This window comes from Ruditapes philippinarum, unplaced genomic scaffold, assembly GCF_026571515.1.
Source record: "Ruditapes philippinarum isolate M1 unplaced genomic scaffold, ASM2657151v2 ctg6813_1_1_1_1, whole genome shotgun sequence".
Classification (NCBI taxonomy): Eukaryota; Metazoa; Mollusca; class Bivalvia; order Venerida; family Veneridae; genus Ruditapes; species Ruditapes philippinarum.
In genome coordinates this window covers 24921-43371 of record NW_026863083.1, presented here as the reverse complement: position 1 = coordinate 43371, position 18451 = coordinate 24921, and the positions used below count along the sequence as shown (strand labels likewise).

The 18451-nt window shown below is 34.1% G+C and overlaps 1 protein-coding gene across 1 annotated transcript; it reads right to left on the bottom strand.

Moving 5' to 3' along the window:
• Positions 1-1533: 1533 nt before the first annotated feature.
• On the bottom strand, positions 1534-17101 carry LOC132721086 (CCR4-NOT transcription complex subunit 10-like; the record flags this gene model as incomplete). The annotated part of the gene is made up of 15 exons (XM_060705335.1): positions 1534-2221; positions 2631-2703; positions 3663-3784; positions 6485-6541; positions 9230-9360; positions 9838-9951; positions 10500-10577; positions 11357-11488; positions 12114-12229; positions 12797-13002; positions 13830-13994; positions 14371-14476; positions 15047-15130; positions 16604-16765; positions 17030-17101. Coding segments are annotated over 15 exons (1755 nt in total), but the record flags the coding sequence as incomplete, so codon positions are not given.
• Positions 17102-18451: the final 1350 nt, after the last annotated feature.

The following is an 18451-nucleotide window of genomic DNA, read 5'->3' as shown; positions in this document are numbered from 1 at the left end:
GTGGAGGGTTGTGCCTGAAATAATCCACGGAGGTCTACTTCAACCAGTAAAGTTGCTAAATGATCTTTACTGTGTTAGTTTGACTTAAACAGAGCAACAAACAAAACTCCAAATTGATTTGTTTTTGCTGGAGTAAATACAGATTAGTGCCCACTCGATTTTATCTTTTTTACTTTATACCAGAGACAATTTAAATAATTGTCCACTCGGAATTGTCTTTGATATAACTTACACCAATACTCAGCAGAAAATACAGCCAACTTAAATGTGAAGTTTATACCACATAAAGTCTGTTGGTGTGTAGGCTACAGTATAATGTACTTTAGGGTAATAGTTTCTTGTTGCCTACTCACTTTTGAGGTATGTACGTATTGTATGGAAGATCACATGATTAACCTTTATCAGTGAAATTAGAAAGTTCTACTGCGGGAACTAAGAAGATTTAATTACTAGAAAGACCTTAAAGAGAATAAATTCCCAAGCAAACAAAAAGTAACAGAGTATTGATCTTTTAAGTTTTAGCCTGCCTCAGAAAAAGAAATATTGTTAATCAACAATATGGTTCAACATCAAAAGTTGGGACAATTCTACATAAATCAGGGAGACTTGATTTAGATATTTATATGTTCTTTTCAGTAATTTTCTCACTCTTGGATTTTTTATTTCTTTAAAGATTCTTTAACTGACTCTTATGCTTGTCACAGAGTTTTGTATACAAGAACTGCAACATTATGTAGAGTTCAAGGATATTTCTGTGCTATCAATCAACTTTCCAAGATATCTAAAGTTATTCTTTATTTTTATAATATCATCTTTTGCATATCTTTCTGTTTTAAATGCTCCAGTCAATTTTAAGTTTAATTTGATGTCACCCAGTCCATAAACCGTATACAAACCATATTTCTTATACAGACTGTTTAAATGCGACTTTCACGACATGCAAATTTCATGACAACACAAACGATAAACAAAAAAAGGAATATTAAACAGAGCATGATGTTTTGTTTAATCACTTGAAAATAATCAAACTAAGGTTTGAGATATTTCACACACTGAATAAATAAAAAAGTTATTTGAAAGCAACTTATAGTAAGAAATGACAGCAACAAAAGGGATGAAAGGATTTAGATTCCGTATAATAAAACAAGTAAAACGTGCTTTCGGGCAAAATGCATGTTTACAAACTGATTGGTCAGCCTCGGAGAGTATATGGCCCAAGGCCCACCTTCCTCAGTCTAACCAACTGGTCCATAAACTTCATATAGCCCTCATGGCCATGTTTTATTTGTTAGTTATAAACTTTAATTAAAATAGAGCTAATAATCGTACAAAAATATGATTGTCAATTTAATTCTGAGGATATTTCTTTATCATTTTTTGTATATCTTTCTGTTTTAAATGCTCCAGTCAATCTATGTAAGAAATTCAAATTTCATGTTTTTAGGCTTTTGGACCTGGGTGGAGTCCCTTTAAAAATCAATCTAAGTGGAGTCCCTTTAAAGATCAATCTTATAAAAAGAACTCAAGAAACTGTACCATGATCAATTTATTCTTTATCTTCTGTCTATCATTTTAACATAATAATGGTCAATGCACAGCCATAGATATCACAAAATTTCAACAAAACCTAAAAACAAAAGGATGTCCACAATGATTTTACATTTCTACATAGAATGTAATACTACAGTAATTTTAATAACTGTAATCCTATGGAAATAGGTGTTCAGACCTTTTTAAATAGAAAATACTGTTAAATGTATGTTGCAATATCAGATTATTGCAATTTTTGTTAGTTCATTATTCACTAAGCAACCTCTTAAACTGAAAATGCATCAACAAAGATGTTTTTGAACACAATTATTTCTTCATGTTTGTACTTTAAAACATGATAGGTGTAATTAAAACATCAGAGTAAAAAATTTATTCCATCATTATTTCAATCATTCGTGTTTCACGAATGTGTTTCATGATTTTTCTGTTCTTTTCTCATATCTTGCAACCAAAAAAATCCAAAGAATAGATCCATATTCAGACAAATTTGTTATCATGCATTACACACAATTTTGTTACAACCGTTATTCTGATTACTCTGTGGTCCAAGAACTGTTATTATTACTTCCTGGTTTGGAAGCCATTTTCATTTCCATTTTATAATCAAATCTATTCGGGGTCACATGACCAAAATGTTCTTTAATAACAAATTGAGCCACCTTCCTTCTCCCTGGAAAATACAAAAAATAAAATTTGTATGTAAAGCCACTTAAAGTAAAACAACCCATAACATGCTGAATTTTCCTAAATGGACTTGTTCAGCTTTTAGTTAGTTCTGGAAGTGTCCATTATTAAATTAAAGGAAATCTCTTCATTTTTTTTTTTTTAAATCTTAAAACACTGCCATAAAACATTTCTCAAAATTCTTTGATATATGAAATTCCCTTATATTGCCCTGACCGGGTCTATTAATTAAGGTTATCTAAAATTTCACCATTGTCTGTTTACTAATTTTAAAGAATTTAGTATTGAACTATTTACAAATTATACCAGCTGATGATTTTATCATGAGTGCCTTCCTCTGAAGAAATTTGTTGAAATGAAGATATGTTTGCTATATAATAAAAGATAAAACATACCTTCTATCAGATCTAGGTAGAGTTTAAGGAAATACATCTGGGCTGGCAAAGGTGCTCCTATAAACTTGGAACTCTGAAACAACAAAAATATAAATGCTGTTAAAGTCACAACATAATTAAATACTTAACAAGACTTGCAGTTAAAATGAGAGATTACTATCTAAGTAAGCTTAATAGTCAAGCTAGTCTGCAGATCTGCTTTATTAAAACAGATTTTATACTGTAGTCTGTAGGTTGCTTTGAAAAATGAAATCCCTTTAACACACAACAGAAAATTCAGAATTCTGAACGAGATGAGTTCATAATACAAACTTGCAGAGTGAGGACTTATGTTATAAATATCTTTTGTTCTACATACTAGAAGGTTTAGAGTCTGCTCTTAACAGCATTCAGATATATGTGTCAAAATACGAAAACAGTCTAACTTACATAATAAAGTTATAATCGTAAAGGTTTAAGTTATACCTACAATATGCATCCCCTAACTTAATGATTGGTAGTAAACAGATGGTCCTGCCTAGTCCATATATAACTAGTCTGACTGGTCTAGTCAATTATTCATATCACTTACCTTTTATTTCGCATAATTGGGCCTTAAAATTTGTAAGATTAACATGTACTTTGATAAACACATCTTTGCATACAAGATTGGATATCAAAATCTATAACTAGCAATTATTAATCACTTTAATACTTCTACTTGTATCTGATTGGTTGTTTCTACAGCACAAAAACCAAGTATTCATATTAAATAAACATGCAGCTTCAACATTCTAATTGAGCCGCGCCATGACAAAACCAACATAATGTGTTTGTGACCAGCATGGTTCCAGACCAGCCTGCACATCCCCACAGTCTGATCAGGATCCACCTTGTTCGCTATCAGTTACTCTACTTGTAATAGGGTTTGTAAGCGAACAGCATGGATCAAGACCAGACTGCGCAGTGTGGTCTGGAGCCATGCTGGTCGCAAGCGCATTATGTTGGTCTTGTCATGGCGCGGCTCAAATATGTTAAAACTATTATAATTACCTCCCCTAGATTAGCACCAGCTTTGTCATACTCTCCCCTTACTGCATGTGCTGCCGCCAAGTTATACTGTATTATTGCTTTGGCTGTGCGTGGATCTCTAGGTGTCCATGGATAGAATGCCCCTACAGAAATAAAGTTTAAATACATGTAAATTTACAAACACATTATCATTTAAAAATATTGTTACATTTTTGGATTTGGATTATTAAAGTGACATTATGCTCATATTTTCATAGTCAAGTTGAGCTGAATTGACTTTTTATTTCAAAAGATTGACTGTAAAATCGGTGTTTTGACCAACAGTTTATTTTGGAAAATGTTAAGGATAAAATTTAAAATTTACCTAAACTATAAAAAGACTGCCCCACTTTTTTTACAAACTATACGTTTCAGGTAAGTTCTAGTTGATATTTACAGATATTCCATTTTGATCCCAGGGTTATTTATTGTTTATTTGAAGTGAATTATCAGGGCTGCAGATAACATGCGTATTTGCGTAATTACCAAATTAAAATGTCAAAAAAGCGGGTGCGACAATTGGCACTGTGAGCCAACCGTAGGTCCGATTCGCTTGCAACTGGCACCGTTGGACTCGCTGGAGGACTGACTACACGGCCACCAAGTCTCATGGCCGTAGCCCAAATACCAGGCCGGCACCAAGTCGGAATTGAATTAGACCTATTTCGCTTCGTTTTTGTTTTTTTATATACGTTTGCGCTGGAAGTTTCTAAACGAAACCGGGTGCGACAATTGCCACTGTGTTCGAACCGTAGGTCCGATTCGCTTGCAACTGGCACCGTTGGACTCGCTGGAGGACTGACTACACAGCCTGCAAGTCTCATGGCCGTAGCCCAAATACCAGGCCGGCACCAAGTCGGAATTGAATTAGACCTATTTCGCTTCGTTTTTTTTATATACGTTTGCGCGCTCAAAGTTTCTAAAAAAAGCGGGTGCGACAATTGGCACTGTGTTCGAACCGTAGGTCCGATTCGCTTGCAATTGGCACCGTTGGAATCGCTATTGGATTCACTACAAAGCCACCAAGTCTCATGGCCGTAGCCCAAATACAGGGCCGGCACCAAGTCGTAATGCAATTAGACCTATTTCGCTTCGTTTTTTTCTTATATACATGTGCGCTCAAAGTTTCTAAAAAAAGCGGGTGCGACAATTGGCACTGTGAGCCAACCGTAGGTCCGATTCGCTTGCAATTTGCACTGTTGGACTCTTTGGAGGAAGCACTAGACGGCCTGCAAGTCTCATGGCCGTAGCCCAAATACCAGGCCGGCACCAAGTCGGAATTGAATTAGACCGATTTCGCTTCGTTTTTTTTATATACGTTTGCGCTCAAAGTTTCTAACAAAAAGCGGGTGCGACAATTGCCACTGTGTTCGAACCGTAGGTCCGATTCGCTTGCAACTGGCACCGTTGGACTCGCTGGAGGACTGACTACACAGCCTGCAAGTCTCATGGCCGTAGCCCAAATACCAGGCCGGCACCAAGTCGGAATTGAATTAGACCTATTTCGCTTCGTTTTTTTTTTTTTTTATACGTTTGCGCTCAAAGTTTCTAACAAAAAGCGGGTGCGACAATTGCCACTGTGTTCGAACCGTAGGTCCGATTCGCTTGCAACTGGCACCGTTGGACTCGCTGGAGGACTGACTACACAGCCTGCAAGTCTCATGGCCGTAGCCCAAATACCAGGCCGGCACCAAGTCGGAATTGAATTAGACCTATTTCGCTTCGTTTTTTTTTATATACGTTTGCGCTCAAAGTTTCTAACAAAAAGCGGGTGCGACAATTGCCACTGTGTTCGAACCGTAGGTCCGATTCGCTTGCAACTGGCACCGTTGGACTCGCTGGAGGACTGACTACACAGCCACCAAGTCTCATGGTGCGTAATGATGAAAATTATTACTTAACGCCTACATCAGGCAGATCATACTGTTTCAGACTGTTTTAACCTTTAAATCATATCAGGCAGCTTGGAAATCTCCTAGGCCAATAAACCATAAAGCATAGTAGTAAGCAGCTTTTTATTACCATACAAAACCTACAACAGTCTACAATGAAGGTCAGAAATTTTGAGTAATATACATGAACATTTGCTTTAAAACCCAAATTGGTTAGAGAGGGTAAGGTAAAAAATACAGAAATAACTCTTAAGAAAATAGAAAAAACCAAATAGATCACAAAACAAGGGGTAATCACCCAATATATACAAAATGTTATCTGTAGCCCTGAATTACAAAATTAAAAGGAATTATGGCATTAAAGACTTTCACCTGTTTACTCACTGTATTCCCTTGAATGGGCATAATGTCACTTTAATGGATAGTATTGTTACAACCAAATAACTTGAACATGTGTGTTGTGTAGCTGAGAGGTGAATGCATCAGACACGCAATCTATGTATTTCTATCATACTTAGAAATAAATAATATCAAATTTACCCAAAAAATCTAATGATTTAACTATTGTTTGTGTGTTTTCTTCAACCACAAATCTTTACAGATGTTAACATATCATTTTTTGTACAAGTTTACACATTAAAATAACCAGCACATTTCTTTAATGTTTATATAAATTTTAACACATTTATTGGTTATATCTCAGTGTTGGGCCGACCTAATCTGCTTTCCTGGATAACTAATCAGTAATTACCAATCTCACTGCAAGTAATCAAATATAATAACTACTCCTACATAATTACTGGATCAGCAGAGTAAATTAACTTGAGATTTGAGTTTGTATATGTTTGATAGACCTATTCTATGACACTGAAATGATAAAACTATAGACTATATGTTATTCTGTAATATTACCTTTAATTTCTGGTGTTTCCAGATCTTTGTCACCTTTATCTAGTTTGTCTGTTTTGTCTGAAATACAAAAATAAAGCATGTTATCAAACAAATGTACTGGGATTTATAGAAATCTACATTCCCAATAAAATCTTGTTATCTCTTTGTAACAGTTTCAAACACTAACGTAAGTAAAAACTAGTTGAGAAAGAATTTTTAGGGCTTTCAAAAATTGCAGCTTACGGTTTTGTGATGGCCATGAAAACTCTATAGCATATGGTTAAATACAGACAGTGCAGTGCTTTGATATTAGAGAATATAACACATGCTTATTTTTTCTAACACCAACAATGCATACTTTTCTTTTAATTCTTTGTTAGAATCATGAAATTGTCACACAATAAATCCTGCCTAAGACCAATGAATCATGATGTAAGTGTAGTCAATCCTTCTATATAAGTAACACTCTAATAAGCTTAAGAAAGTAAGCCACCACATAAACTGCTAGGGATTTCATACTTTTAACTGGCAGTCAACTTATCTTTGATCTTTCGAAAGAATGAAAATGGGAAACAAAGTAGAAAATTTGGCCAGACTCTATCTGGTGAGCCCTGTGCAGTATTTTTGTATTTTTAATGGTATTGAAAAAGATAGAAAGTAATCAAATTGGCAACTCAAATACAAGGTATCTATAAAGACTGTTTAAACAGCATTCAGTGTCACTTGTTTTAGCAATCATGTAAATATTACAACAAGAGGGCCATGATGGCCCTAGATCGCTCACCTGACTTATCAAACTCATCCAAACAATTACCTAGACAAGCATTCTGACCAAGTCTCATGACAGGTGAGTCAAAAATGTGACCACTACAGTGTTAACAAGGATTATACATATTTGAGCACTGCGACCTAGTTTTTACCCAGGTAATAAATATTCAAACTTGACCTAGAAATCATCAAAACAAACTTTCAGACCAATTTCCAGGATACTTGGATCAAAACAGTAGCAACTAGAGTATTAACAAGATTTTTCTATTTTTAGCTCCGGTGACCTAGTTTCACATGTGATTTCGAACTCATCCAAGCAATTACCTAGACAAGCATCCTGACCAAAATTGATGATAATTGAGTCGAAAATGTGACCACTAGAATGTTAACAAGGTTTTTCCATATTTGGGCGGTGTGACCTAGTTTTTCATCCAAGATGACCCATGTTCGATCTTGACTTAGAAATCATCAAAACAAACTTTCAGACCAATAAACAGAATATTTGGATCACAACAGTAGCCACTAGAGTGTTAACAAGATTTTTCTATTTTTAGCTCCTGTGACCTAGTTTTTCATCCGAGATGACCCATGTTCGATTTACTCCCAGCAATGACCTAGACAAGTTTCCTGACCAAGTTTGATAACAATTGAGTCAAAATTGTGACCACTAGAGTGTTATCAAAGTATTTCTATTTTTAGCTCCGGTGACCTACTTTTTCATCCGAGATGACCCATGTTCAAACTCATCTGAGCTTTCACCTAGGCAAGCATCTTGACCAAGTTTGATGATGACTGATGCAAAAATGTGACTGCTAGAGTGGTAACAAGGTTTTTGTATTTTAAGCTCCATTGACCCACTTTTTAGTCACAGATGACCCATGTTCAAACTCATCCGAGCTATCACCTAGACAAACATCTTGACCAAGTTTGATGATGATTGATGCAAAAATGTGACCGCTAGAGTGTTAACAAGGTTTTTTTATTATTAGCTCTGGTGACCTACTTTTTCATCCGAGATGACCCATGTTCAAACTCCTCTGAGCTATCAACTAGATAGGCATCCTGACCAAGTTTGATGAGGCAAAAATGTGACCGCTAGAGTGTTAACAAGGTTTTTCTATTTTTAGCTCCGGTGACCTACTTTTTCATCCATGATGTCATCTGAGCTATCACCTAGACAAGCATCTTGACCAAGTTTGATGATGATGATTGATGCAAAAATGTGACCCCAGAGTGTTAACAAGGTTTTTCTATTTTTAGCTCTGGTAACCTATTTTTTCATCCGAGATGACCCATGTTCAAACTCATTTGAGCTATCAACTAGATAAGCATCCTGACCAAGTTTGATGATGATTGATGCAAAAATATGACCGCTAGAGTGTTAACAAGGTTTTTCTATTTTAAGCTCCGGTGACCTACTTTTTCATCCGAGATGACCCATGTTCAAACTCATCCGAGCTATCAACTAGACACACATCCTGACCAAGTTTGATGATGATTGAGGTAAAAATGTGACCTCTAGAGTGTTAACAAGGTTTTTCTATTTTTAGCTCTTGTGACCTAGTTTCTCATCCGAGATGACCCATGTTCAAACTCTTCCGAGCTATCAACTAGATAAGCATCCTGACCAAGTTTGATGATGATTGAGGCAAAAATGTGACAACTAAATGTGAACGGACGACGGACAATCATCGATCCTAAAAGCTCACCCTGAGCATGCTCAGGTGAGCTAAAAAGGTGTTCTACTAGTTATGGCCAATAAATATGTGAAATATGAAGACTGTGATCAATAGTTTTCAAGATACTGAGCAGAAACCATTGTGACATTTAAGACCCAGTGACCTTGACCTTTGGCCTCAAAATCAAAAGGGGTCATCTACTAATAATGTTAATATAGAGGCAGGCCAGTCTGCATGTTCCGTGCAGTGCTGACCAAGGTCTACACACCTGACTGACTTAATTTTTATCTCAATAAAAAGCAATATATAAACAAAATACCTTGTTCTGTTTTAGTATCTGGCAGTGTAGTTGATATATCAGTGACTAGTTCCGGGTTGAGATGTTGTATACCATCAGCTATACGATCTAATGCTACCAGGGCCTCTCCCATATACATGTGGGCCAGGTAACTGAAATATGCATAAATAAAACATAATAGGCAATACATAACTTACATGCTAAATAAGTGCCACCAGGGTACAAAATTAGTTAAAATTTAAAGTGTAAAATACATACAGACCGGAATATAGGGTGAAACCATTTCTATAAAATACATTTTGATATCGGAAAAGACAAGAAATATATAAACAGATTATTCATTGACATAATTCATAAAAAGGCTAAAAATTACAACTGATTATTTCATTTTCACAGTTCAATCAAAATATTGTGTAAAGTACATTATAAATGAATCCCCAGCAGACTAGCGGTAACTGAATATACCCAAGCAACCAGTGCATAGCAAGATCAGTGCCGTCTGATGAAGGTGTGCACTGTTCACTATTCAGTCAATATTTACTTTCAATTTTCCCTAAAAATGATAAATGATTTAATAACAAGTCCATTTAAGATATTTAGGAGGCTAAGGGTTAAACAATCTAACTTACCTTTGAGCACCAGATAACTTTGGTTGTTTAAGAAGGGTTTCAGCATATTGCAGCGCCATTGTATAATCGTTCAAACATAGGGCAACATAGGAACTAGCACATAGCACGGAACATCTGAAATATAGAATTATTTTACAACCTCTGTGGAGTGCAGAGCTTAAGATAGCATGTGTATCAGTGTGAAATACGCATAGAAAATCTTAAATATGCATCATTTTCAGAAGTTTCCTATGTTTTGTCCCTTCAATAACACAGCATATTGTGATAGCTAGAATCAACTTAATAAATATTTGTCAGTGTATTAGTCATATTTGTACCTTGCATCAGTGATTAAAATATGGACTATTTGCAAACACGATAAAAAAAAACAACTCAATTTTGAGTTTAAATACATTTCTGATCTTATATACAAACATATCTATTTCACTTCAAAGCTACATATATTGCTAAATGGCCCCTGTGTTTGAGTGGTTAGGGATGCTGACTTTGATTCATTTCCTTATCACCACTGTGGGTTCAGATCCTGACCATATAGATTCATAATGGTTCATTTTCTAGCTTGCACAAGTTAGTTAGTTCCACCCATGTGTACTATAATATCTTTTATATTGAAAAATCAGACTGAAAGCAAAATAAAGACAAACAATATAGAAACTACTAACCTGAGATTGTGTACCTCTTGTGTCCTCATAGGGTTTCCAGGTGGTGCTTGTACTAAAATTGGCTCAGTGCCAAGTTTTCTGTAAATTATAAGACAGTTACGTGTAGAACATTTTACTCAATACCAGGTAATGATTCATATGAAATTTGTACTGACAATTCTAAATGATAAGAAGTTTGCAAACCTCACATTTAGACAGAAGTTAAATAATATCATAAAACAGATGTTTGGACACATTTTTGGTCATATCTCTGCAGTTGTATGAAATCATTAGTCATGGAAAAGTTTCCCTCGCCTTAGTCATGGAAAAGGCGTTGTACCAAATGAAGTAAAGCCTCACAGTTTGATGATCCTACTAGGGTCGTGACTATTTTTGCTTAAATGAAACCAGCTCTGGTTAGTTCCAGGAAAAGATCTCAAGAATGAATCAGTTAAGCTCTTAGCTTTCTATACATCCAAGCTAAAACAAAAATATCTAAAACTTTAAAATTTCATTGACTCAAGGATTAAGTACAGTTGTAAAAGTCGTGGCCAACAATCAAAAGATGGGGATAAGTCTGCTATTAAAGCATTCATGTTTACTTCAAGAACCATGCATCCATATTGGAAATATACTCAGGCCTTTGCTTGAAGGGCACAGCCATCTCCACTACAAAGACCTAATCTAGATATGTGTCCATAGCACACAGATGCCCCACATTCCACTATTTTGTCAATCTACTTACAGACAACATGATGGATGGCGAAGAAGAGAAAAACGTGATGCACAGCCCCCTAACCCCCTAGTTAGTGGGAGCATCAATAACTTGCCCAACAAATCAATCCAATATCTTATTCCAAAGCCAAAATATATTATACCCATCTTCTTTATCTTCATTTTGTTCTGCAGCCGTTGTTTCAGCAGTCACCTCTGGTAGCAACAGTAACGCGTTCCTCAAACACAGCGAGGCAAACTCTAGAGTAGCTGCCGGTATAGCTGGTGTACCAACACTGTAAAAATTAATCAGATATAAAACTGTCAAAACCAGATGTTAAGACCGTCCTTGTGCCCTACAGTACAAATATAAACATTTTGAGTTTCTTCCACGATCAATGTATAAGCAAACTCATATATCTGCCACATTTTTTCAAGTGAAATTACTAAAATATACCTCTGACCATTAACATGGGGGTTTAGAATGTATAATACAAGACTCTCCAACCTTCAATCTGAGTTATTCTATTTCAAAATAACTCATTCAAGTGACAAAGAAAACAATTCCTTTGCAAATCTTTTAAAGACAAAGTTTACATAATAATTATTTTAAAGTCAGACCTTTTTTCTGTTAATACCTCTGAAACATACAAATATCTACAAATTTTATTCATATAGCAGCATGAATTTTAGTTCTTAGATCGGATATTTTAAAACCACTGTCCTTCAACAATCTACCAGCACAATGGATGCTAACTCGGGACAAAACCATCCAAATTGAGCTTTCTAGATAGGTACATGTACATTCAAATTCTCATTTATAAACACAGAGTTGCATTTGTGAGCTAAATTTAGATACAGCTCTTTTGACTACCAGTATTTTAATATGTGTATACTGAGAAAATGCCAGAACACACCAACCTGTTTTTATCCTGGTTGACCCCGGGTCCAAGGATAAGCTTTCTATGTACACCACTTCCAACAGATCCCTGTATAACCTCCTGTCTTTTCTGTAACTTTCTATCATCTTCATTGTTCTATAATTAGAAATGTTCTATTTTTAACTCGAATAAATATACAATTTTAGTTGTAAGCAATTCTATTTTAAGTGCATAAACAAATATTTCAAGAATAAATAAATTTGGAAAACTTAATTGACACTCAAAAATAGTCTAAAGTATGCAAAATCTATTTGCCTTATTTGAACAATTAAAATTGGTTTAAATTTCAATATTAATAAATATTTGAAGTTCAATCAGAATATCTTTGCTGGTTTTTGAGAAACACAAACACACTTCAAGACAAAAACTTGACAAAGTCAAATCCAAAAAGGGGCAGAACTATGTGAAAATAATTTAACACTTACCTCCCTTTTGAGAAAATATCTTAAATTTGCTAAAGAACAAGCATTTCAAGTAAAAAACTTTTCAACCCTTTCCCTTCAGTAGTTTTTTAGATACCACACACAAAAATTTAACTACTACACTGATGCTTGGGTGAATACAATGGCTCTCCCTATTCTGGTAATAATCGAGCACAAAAATGGATAGCTGACCAATTTTCAACAGTTAAAACAGAATGCATAAAAAGTTTCCTTCACTTACCTCTCTATACGCCATGATACAACACTCGGCAAGGCGGAGCCACAAATGTGGGTTGATCTGATAAATTTGTACCGCCTCTATCAAACATTCAAATGCTGGCAGGGCCTTCCCACAATGCAACAGCTGAATACCCATATTGTACATGAGTTCAAAATGGCGGCTCATTCCTAGACAGTGCAATGGTCGTCCAGACAACGACTTGGTACCTGTTTTGTCATATTTGACTTTTGGATTAGAAGAATGAACTATCAAAAAATAAGCATCTCACAATAGCAAAACCACCTTCTGATGTTCCTGCCATACAACTGACTGTCAATAGAGATATTCCGGAAGTATGCAAATGAGAGTTTCTCCCTAATTAATCCAGGTGGTAAAAACAAACTTTTACAATTACACTTTGTAAATAAAATGTATAATACATTAAAAATCTGTTTTTTTACTCCGGGATTAGATAGGGAAAACTCACATTTGCCAAGTTACGGGTAATACCTATTTTAATAGTGTTAAAACAATTTAGTTTGTATGTACTTGTGCAACTGTTGTCACTTCTTTATATCACACAAGTTAAAACCATTTTGCAATCAGTAATTTGTATTCAATCTAAGTAAAAAAATGATTTATAAGTAAAATCAATCTAACACTATACAGATAATTTAAGTGTGAACACATTTTTCATTCAATCAGAAAAATTGCAAGTTATATATATATGTACTAAGCACTAGCGTTGTAAAATAAACTGATTCTTTTCAAATCTTGCTCATATATTTAGTGTTGAGGATTAAAAACTGTTTAAGCTAGTGCTTTGGGGTGAGAGAGATATAACCCTTTTGAATATCTCTCATGACTCAATCAAACCGAGTGCGTGTTTTTCAACTAATTGTCTTAATTTCACTATTCTCAAGGGACCACTCTGACCTTTCTTTCTTTTAGTCAAAAATTTATGTCCAATAACTTAATCTTGCAAGAATTATCTATAACAACAGACTAAAATTAGATTTATTGTCTCGATCAAGTAAATAAATGATACCATCACCTCCATGTTGTCTATTCTGTTGATCGGTACTTCGCCTCATTTCTCGTACAACATTCTCGTTTTCCTGAATCGCCTTGCGGAAATAAAACGCACCTAGGTTGTGTTTACGCAGGTGAAAATGTATACATCCTAAATTATTATAATGCATCACCGTCAGACATTCTCCTGTAATAGAGAATATAATTACAGACGCTGAAATAATTTTTATTCAAACCCAACAATAATTCGTTATTCTATCTTTGTTTAGTGTCTTTTTTTATCAGAAATTGGCCAAGCCTTCTCTAGTGAATGATAAGTTAAGTTTTTTTTCAGGTCAAGGTCATGGTGACATTTGACCTACTGATCTCAAAAAAAAAACAATGCAGGTTGTGATTTAAAAGTAAAACAACCCTGAAGACTGTAAACCAAAGCATTTTCTGGTGATTAATCACACGTCTTATCCAGAAACAGACATGTGCAAAGAAATATATCCCAATTATTTTCTAAAGGGACATAATCATTGCACTACAATTTTGTCATCATGCAATCAAGAGTTACCTACCTTTATCTGTATACATTTGTGGACCAGATCCCAACATTTTCATTGCTTTCCTGTAGTTTCCTCTCAAATACTCAAAATTTGCTTTTAAGAACACTACTGATGTATTCTGTATCAAAATAAAACAAAACATGGTATCAACTATTAAGTAAAGTTCCCTGATTTTCCCTTGTCTGAATTAAGATTTCTTAAACTTACATTATTGTATTTTGTTTATAAATATCTGACAACTGCTGGCCTCCTCTCATACAGCCAAACCATTCTGTTTCTTACTTTACCAAATGTATTTCTTCCTAATTTTAATGTTTAAAAAAAATGAAAAATTAATTTCAAATTTTTTCTACTTTGCATATGCATATTAATACAAACTGTTAACACATGTCAATACATTCAGATTTATATATATTTTGACATGTACAAATATGGGTACCTTCTATAGTGACCACCATGTCTATTTATAAAATTAATCATAAGTTATGTTGAAAAAAAATTGTTCAATTAAAAAGCAGCTACTTTGTGTGCTCCCTTCTGTGAGTATAAAACTGCTACAAGTAGTACCAATTTTACAGTTAATATATGTGAGTACCAGCGACTAGCTGAGATTGCTATACAGGAGAGCACTTTAAATGCATTTCCTTGAATTAAAAATGAAAATCTCTAAAATAGGAATCAAACTTACTGAAGATTGAACATTCATTAACACTTTGATTTCTCTTTTCACTGATTTCATGGACTTCATCATGATAAAACATCTGGTCTTAAACTGAAACACAGCAACAACAAAAAAATCAATAAAAAACCTAACATTTTATTGGGTTAACAGATCATAATTCATTTAACTTTTTGAAGTGATCATGTGCCATCAATGCTCTGTATTTTAGTTTAGGCGACTCAATAATACAATTTCAATGAAAGTTCATAAAGCTATATATTTTCTGCAAAAATTATTGTTTGAATTCTAAAAAGTACTACTTCCAAAATGCTTATACAAAATAAATATGGTAGTAAATTGCCTAAGAAGTAAAATTGCACATGCATGAAATCATCGCTAAATGCATATAACTCTACATACATAGCAAAATAATACTTGTTCCAGCACATTATATTCTGTTTTACACTATTCATGTGTGTAACGTCTCTTTTGAGAATTGACCAAAAGATTATGGAACCAATAGAATTCAACTGTGAGTAAATTTTTTTAAAAATATTTCTAGAGACGTAACTTTATACCCTTTAAAGGGACTTTTACTGGTCGGGGACCATCAACCGGACATGTTTTGAACATTTTTCCATACAGATTTCATACTTTCCAACTCAGAGACGTAAAAATTTGACACAGTACAGCTAGGTTCTTCTCTTAACTAACAAACTAGTTTGTTTATTTCTGATTGTATATATCTGAGGCTCCTCAAGGAGGGTATCCAAATTAGTATGATCCAAATTACCTAAATTGTCTACACTACAGTACCATGTGTCCGGACAAATATGTACATGGCGTGATTTAATTCATATAAAAGCTTGGATGTTTTAATTTTTAAGTTTAAACATGATATACAATATATCAGCAACAAATGCTGAAGTTTTGGAAATTCTATTGTTTACTTTGCAAATGATTGTAGCTGGTATATGAGATCAGGCATTTCTTTCTTTATGCCCAAACTTCAACGGCAACATTCTTAAAATAGACATTAAAATATTAATATTTATGTAGGTAGAAATAAATTTATTTACTAAATTATAGAAGAAACGTGCATTTATTGTTAAAACAAAAAGTGACTGACAACCACTGAACAAGGAAAATACTAAATTAAGCATTTTCGGGGCCGTCCGGGTTTGGTGGTTGTCTGGTTTTGGTTGTCCCCAACCAGTACAGAGAATTCTTTTTACATGATGAGGCTGGAAATTTTGCAAAATCAACATTTTACACAACATGTAATTGGGATTGTGTATTATTTGCAAATTTCTACTTTCAGTTCTGTTATATTTATATAATACTTAGTGAACAATTACTTTTAGGGAAATCTTCAACTTATGAAAATGGGAAATTTAACTGCTCATGAAATTTCTGACTTTATTCTATTCTACTACAGAGATAAGATTACCAATATTTCATGAATTAACCGAACATAAACAAGTTCATAAATCAAGAAGTTTCTTAAATCTATTTTCAATTCAAGCATTACCTAACAATGCAGAGCATAAGTATTAACATAGTAATTAATTATAAACAAATTACCACACTAAGTATAGGTTTCCAGGTCTCCCAGGATGACTCACTAGTGGGCGAACCTTCCTTACTGTCTTCTTTGCTACTTGAACTTTCCTTTTCGGCAGACATATTTTTACCGTTGAACACATTTTTTTCAATATATGTTAACAAACCCATGGCTTTTTCAGGCTGAAAGAAATAAATACATTACATACATGTATTTACAGCCATGATTTTAATGATGATGATTTTTACTATGAGTTTTACATTTGTACTTAAAAAATATCATAAATGAAATTTCAAGAGTATCATAGAAGAAGCATTTTCAATTTCAATTTTCTACAAGAATTAATAAATTGTCAACAACATTTTTGGCATCCTTCAATCTTCAACAAGGTTTAACCAATTTTCAACAAGGAATGATAAATTTGACTACCAAATGTAAAATGTTACCTGATATGTACAGAGATACAACTCAACTTGAAGAAGTAGCACTTTTTTACAGAGGGACTCATCTGAAACATAACAAATGATTATATCATATGAAGGTTAATATAACAAGGAGAACAAAATAAATCAATGATAAAGGGAATCAAAACAATTCTTATTTTAATTTTATTGATAAATTTTTGTAAATTACATAATTCCTGTATGATTTTGTTGATAAATATCATGATCTGAAAAGTTAATGTCATAGAAAGCATGAACTTCAAAATTCTGAAATTATTTATTTATTTATGTAAACTACACGAGTCCATCATGTCAGACTGTGATGATAATTGTTATCATTTGAAAATTTAGTATTGTTCATTCCTCAAGTCACAATAACTCTTTCTAATCATAAGGTTATTATCAAGCTTTTTAACACTAAGTATAAATATACCCATGCAACCAGTGCAGACCATAATTATCATTCTGTGCTGTCTAATCATAGTCTTTCTGTTCATTATTACAAGAACAAAAGTTCACCAAGTAAGACAACTGACCTTCTATAAACTAGAAGTAGATAGTTGTACATGTAAAATAGCTTTCTCATGTCAATTATTGTCTTAAATATGCTTGCGTGTGACCGAAGAGTATAAATGAAAACAGGATTTGATTGTGAGGTAAAATATGTTTTGGGGTAAGATTATATGCAATGACCAAAAGCATTGTATCACAGAGAATATTTATATTTACCTCTTCAGAGAGAGATGTGGGGGTATAGGGTCGAGAATGAAGGAAAAAAAGTTTATCTAAGAATAGAAAGTGCGAGCTTTGTTTCTGACGTAGAATGATACAATGTAGTTGGATTGCGGCTTGAGGTTGGTAAAACAATACGCTTGTCCCGATGCTGTCGGCGAAGCTTTCTGCCAGTTGCTCTAAATGGGGAGAGGGATAACATCTGCCTAAAATAGAATACGAAAAATGTAATCATTGTAGTGTACTGCTACTTTGCTAACGAGGTGACAAGAAAGTCTTAAAATAGAAATTCATTCTTTTTTTAAGCTAAAACAAGGGCATGCTTTTGTAAAATATAAGTAACAATTTTTTAATTAAGTGTCAGTGACCTGGACAATGGGTGTGTCGAGTTTCAGTACATGAAGTAAGCTAGATTTTGTGATGAGGTTTTTCTTATAGGATGGGTAGGTTCTTTTTGAAATTTTATATTAGGGAGGAGTGTTGTAAACGTAATTGTTTACATTTGACAAACAGTTGCTAAAACTTTGTCCTAAACTGCGATCAGTGCTTTGTGATCCAGACAGACAGAAGTCTGCTACAGCTTTGTTATGAACCACCCTTGGATCAGTGCCTCGCAGTGCCATCAATTTATTCATTATATTACAGCAGGATGTAAATTGTTTCCGATCAAACTCCTGCATTGCTTGAGCAGCC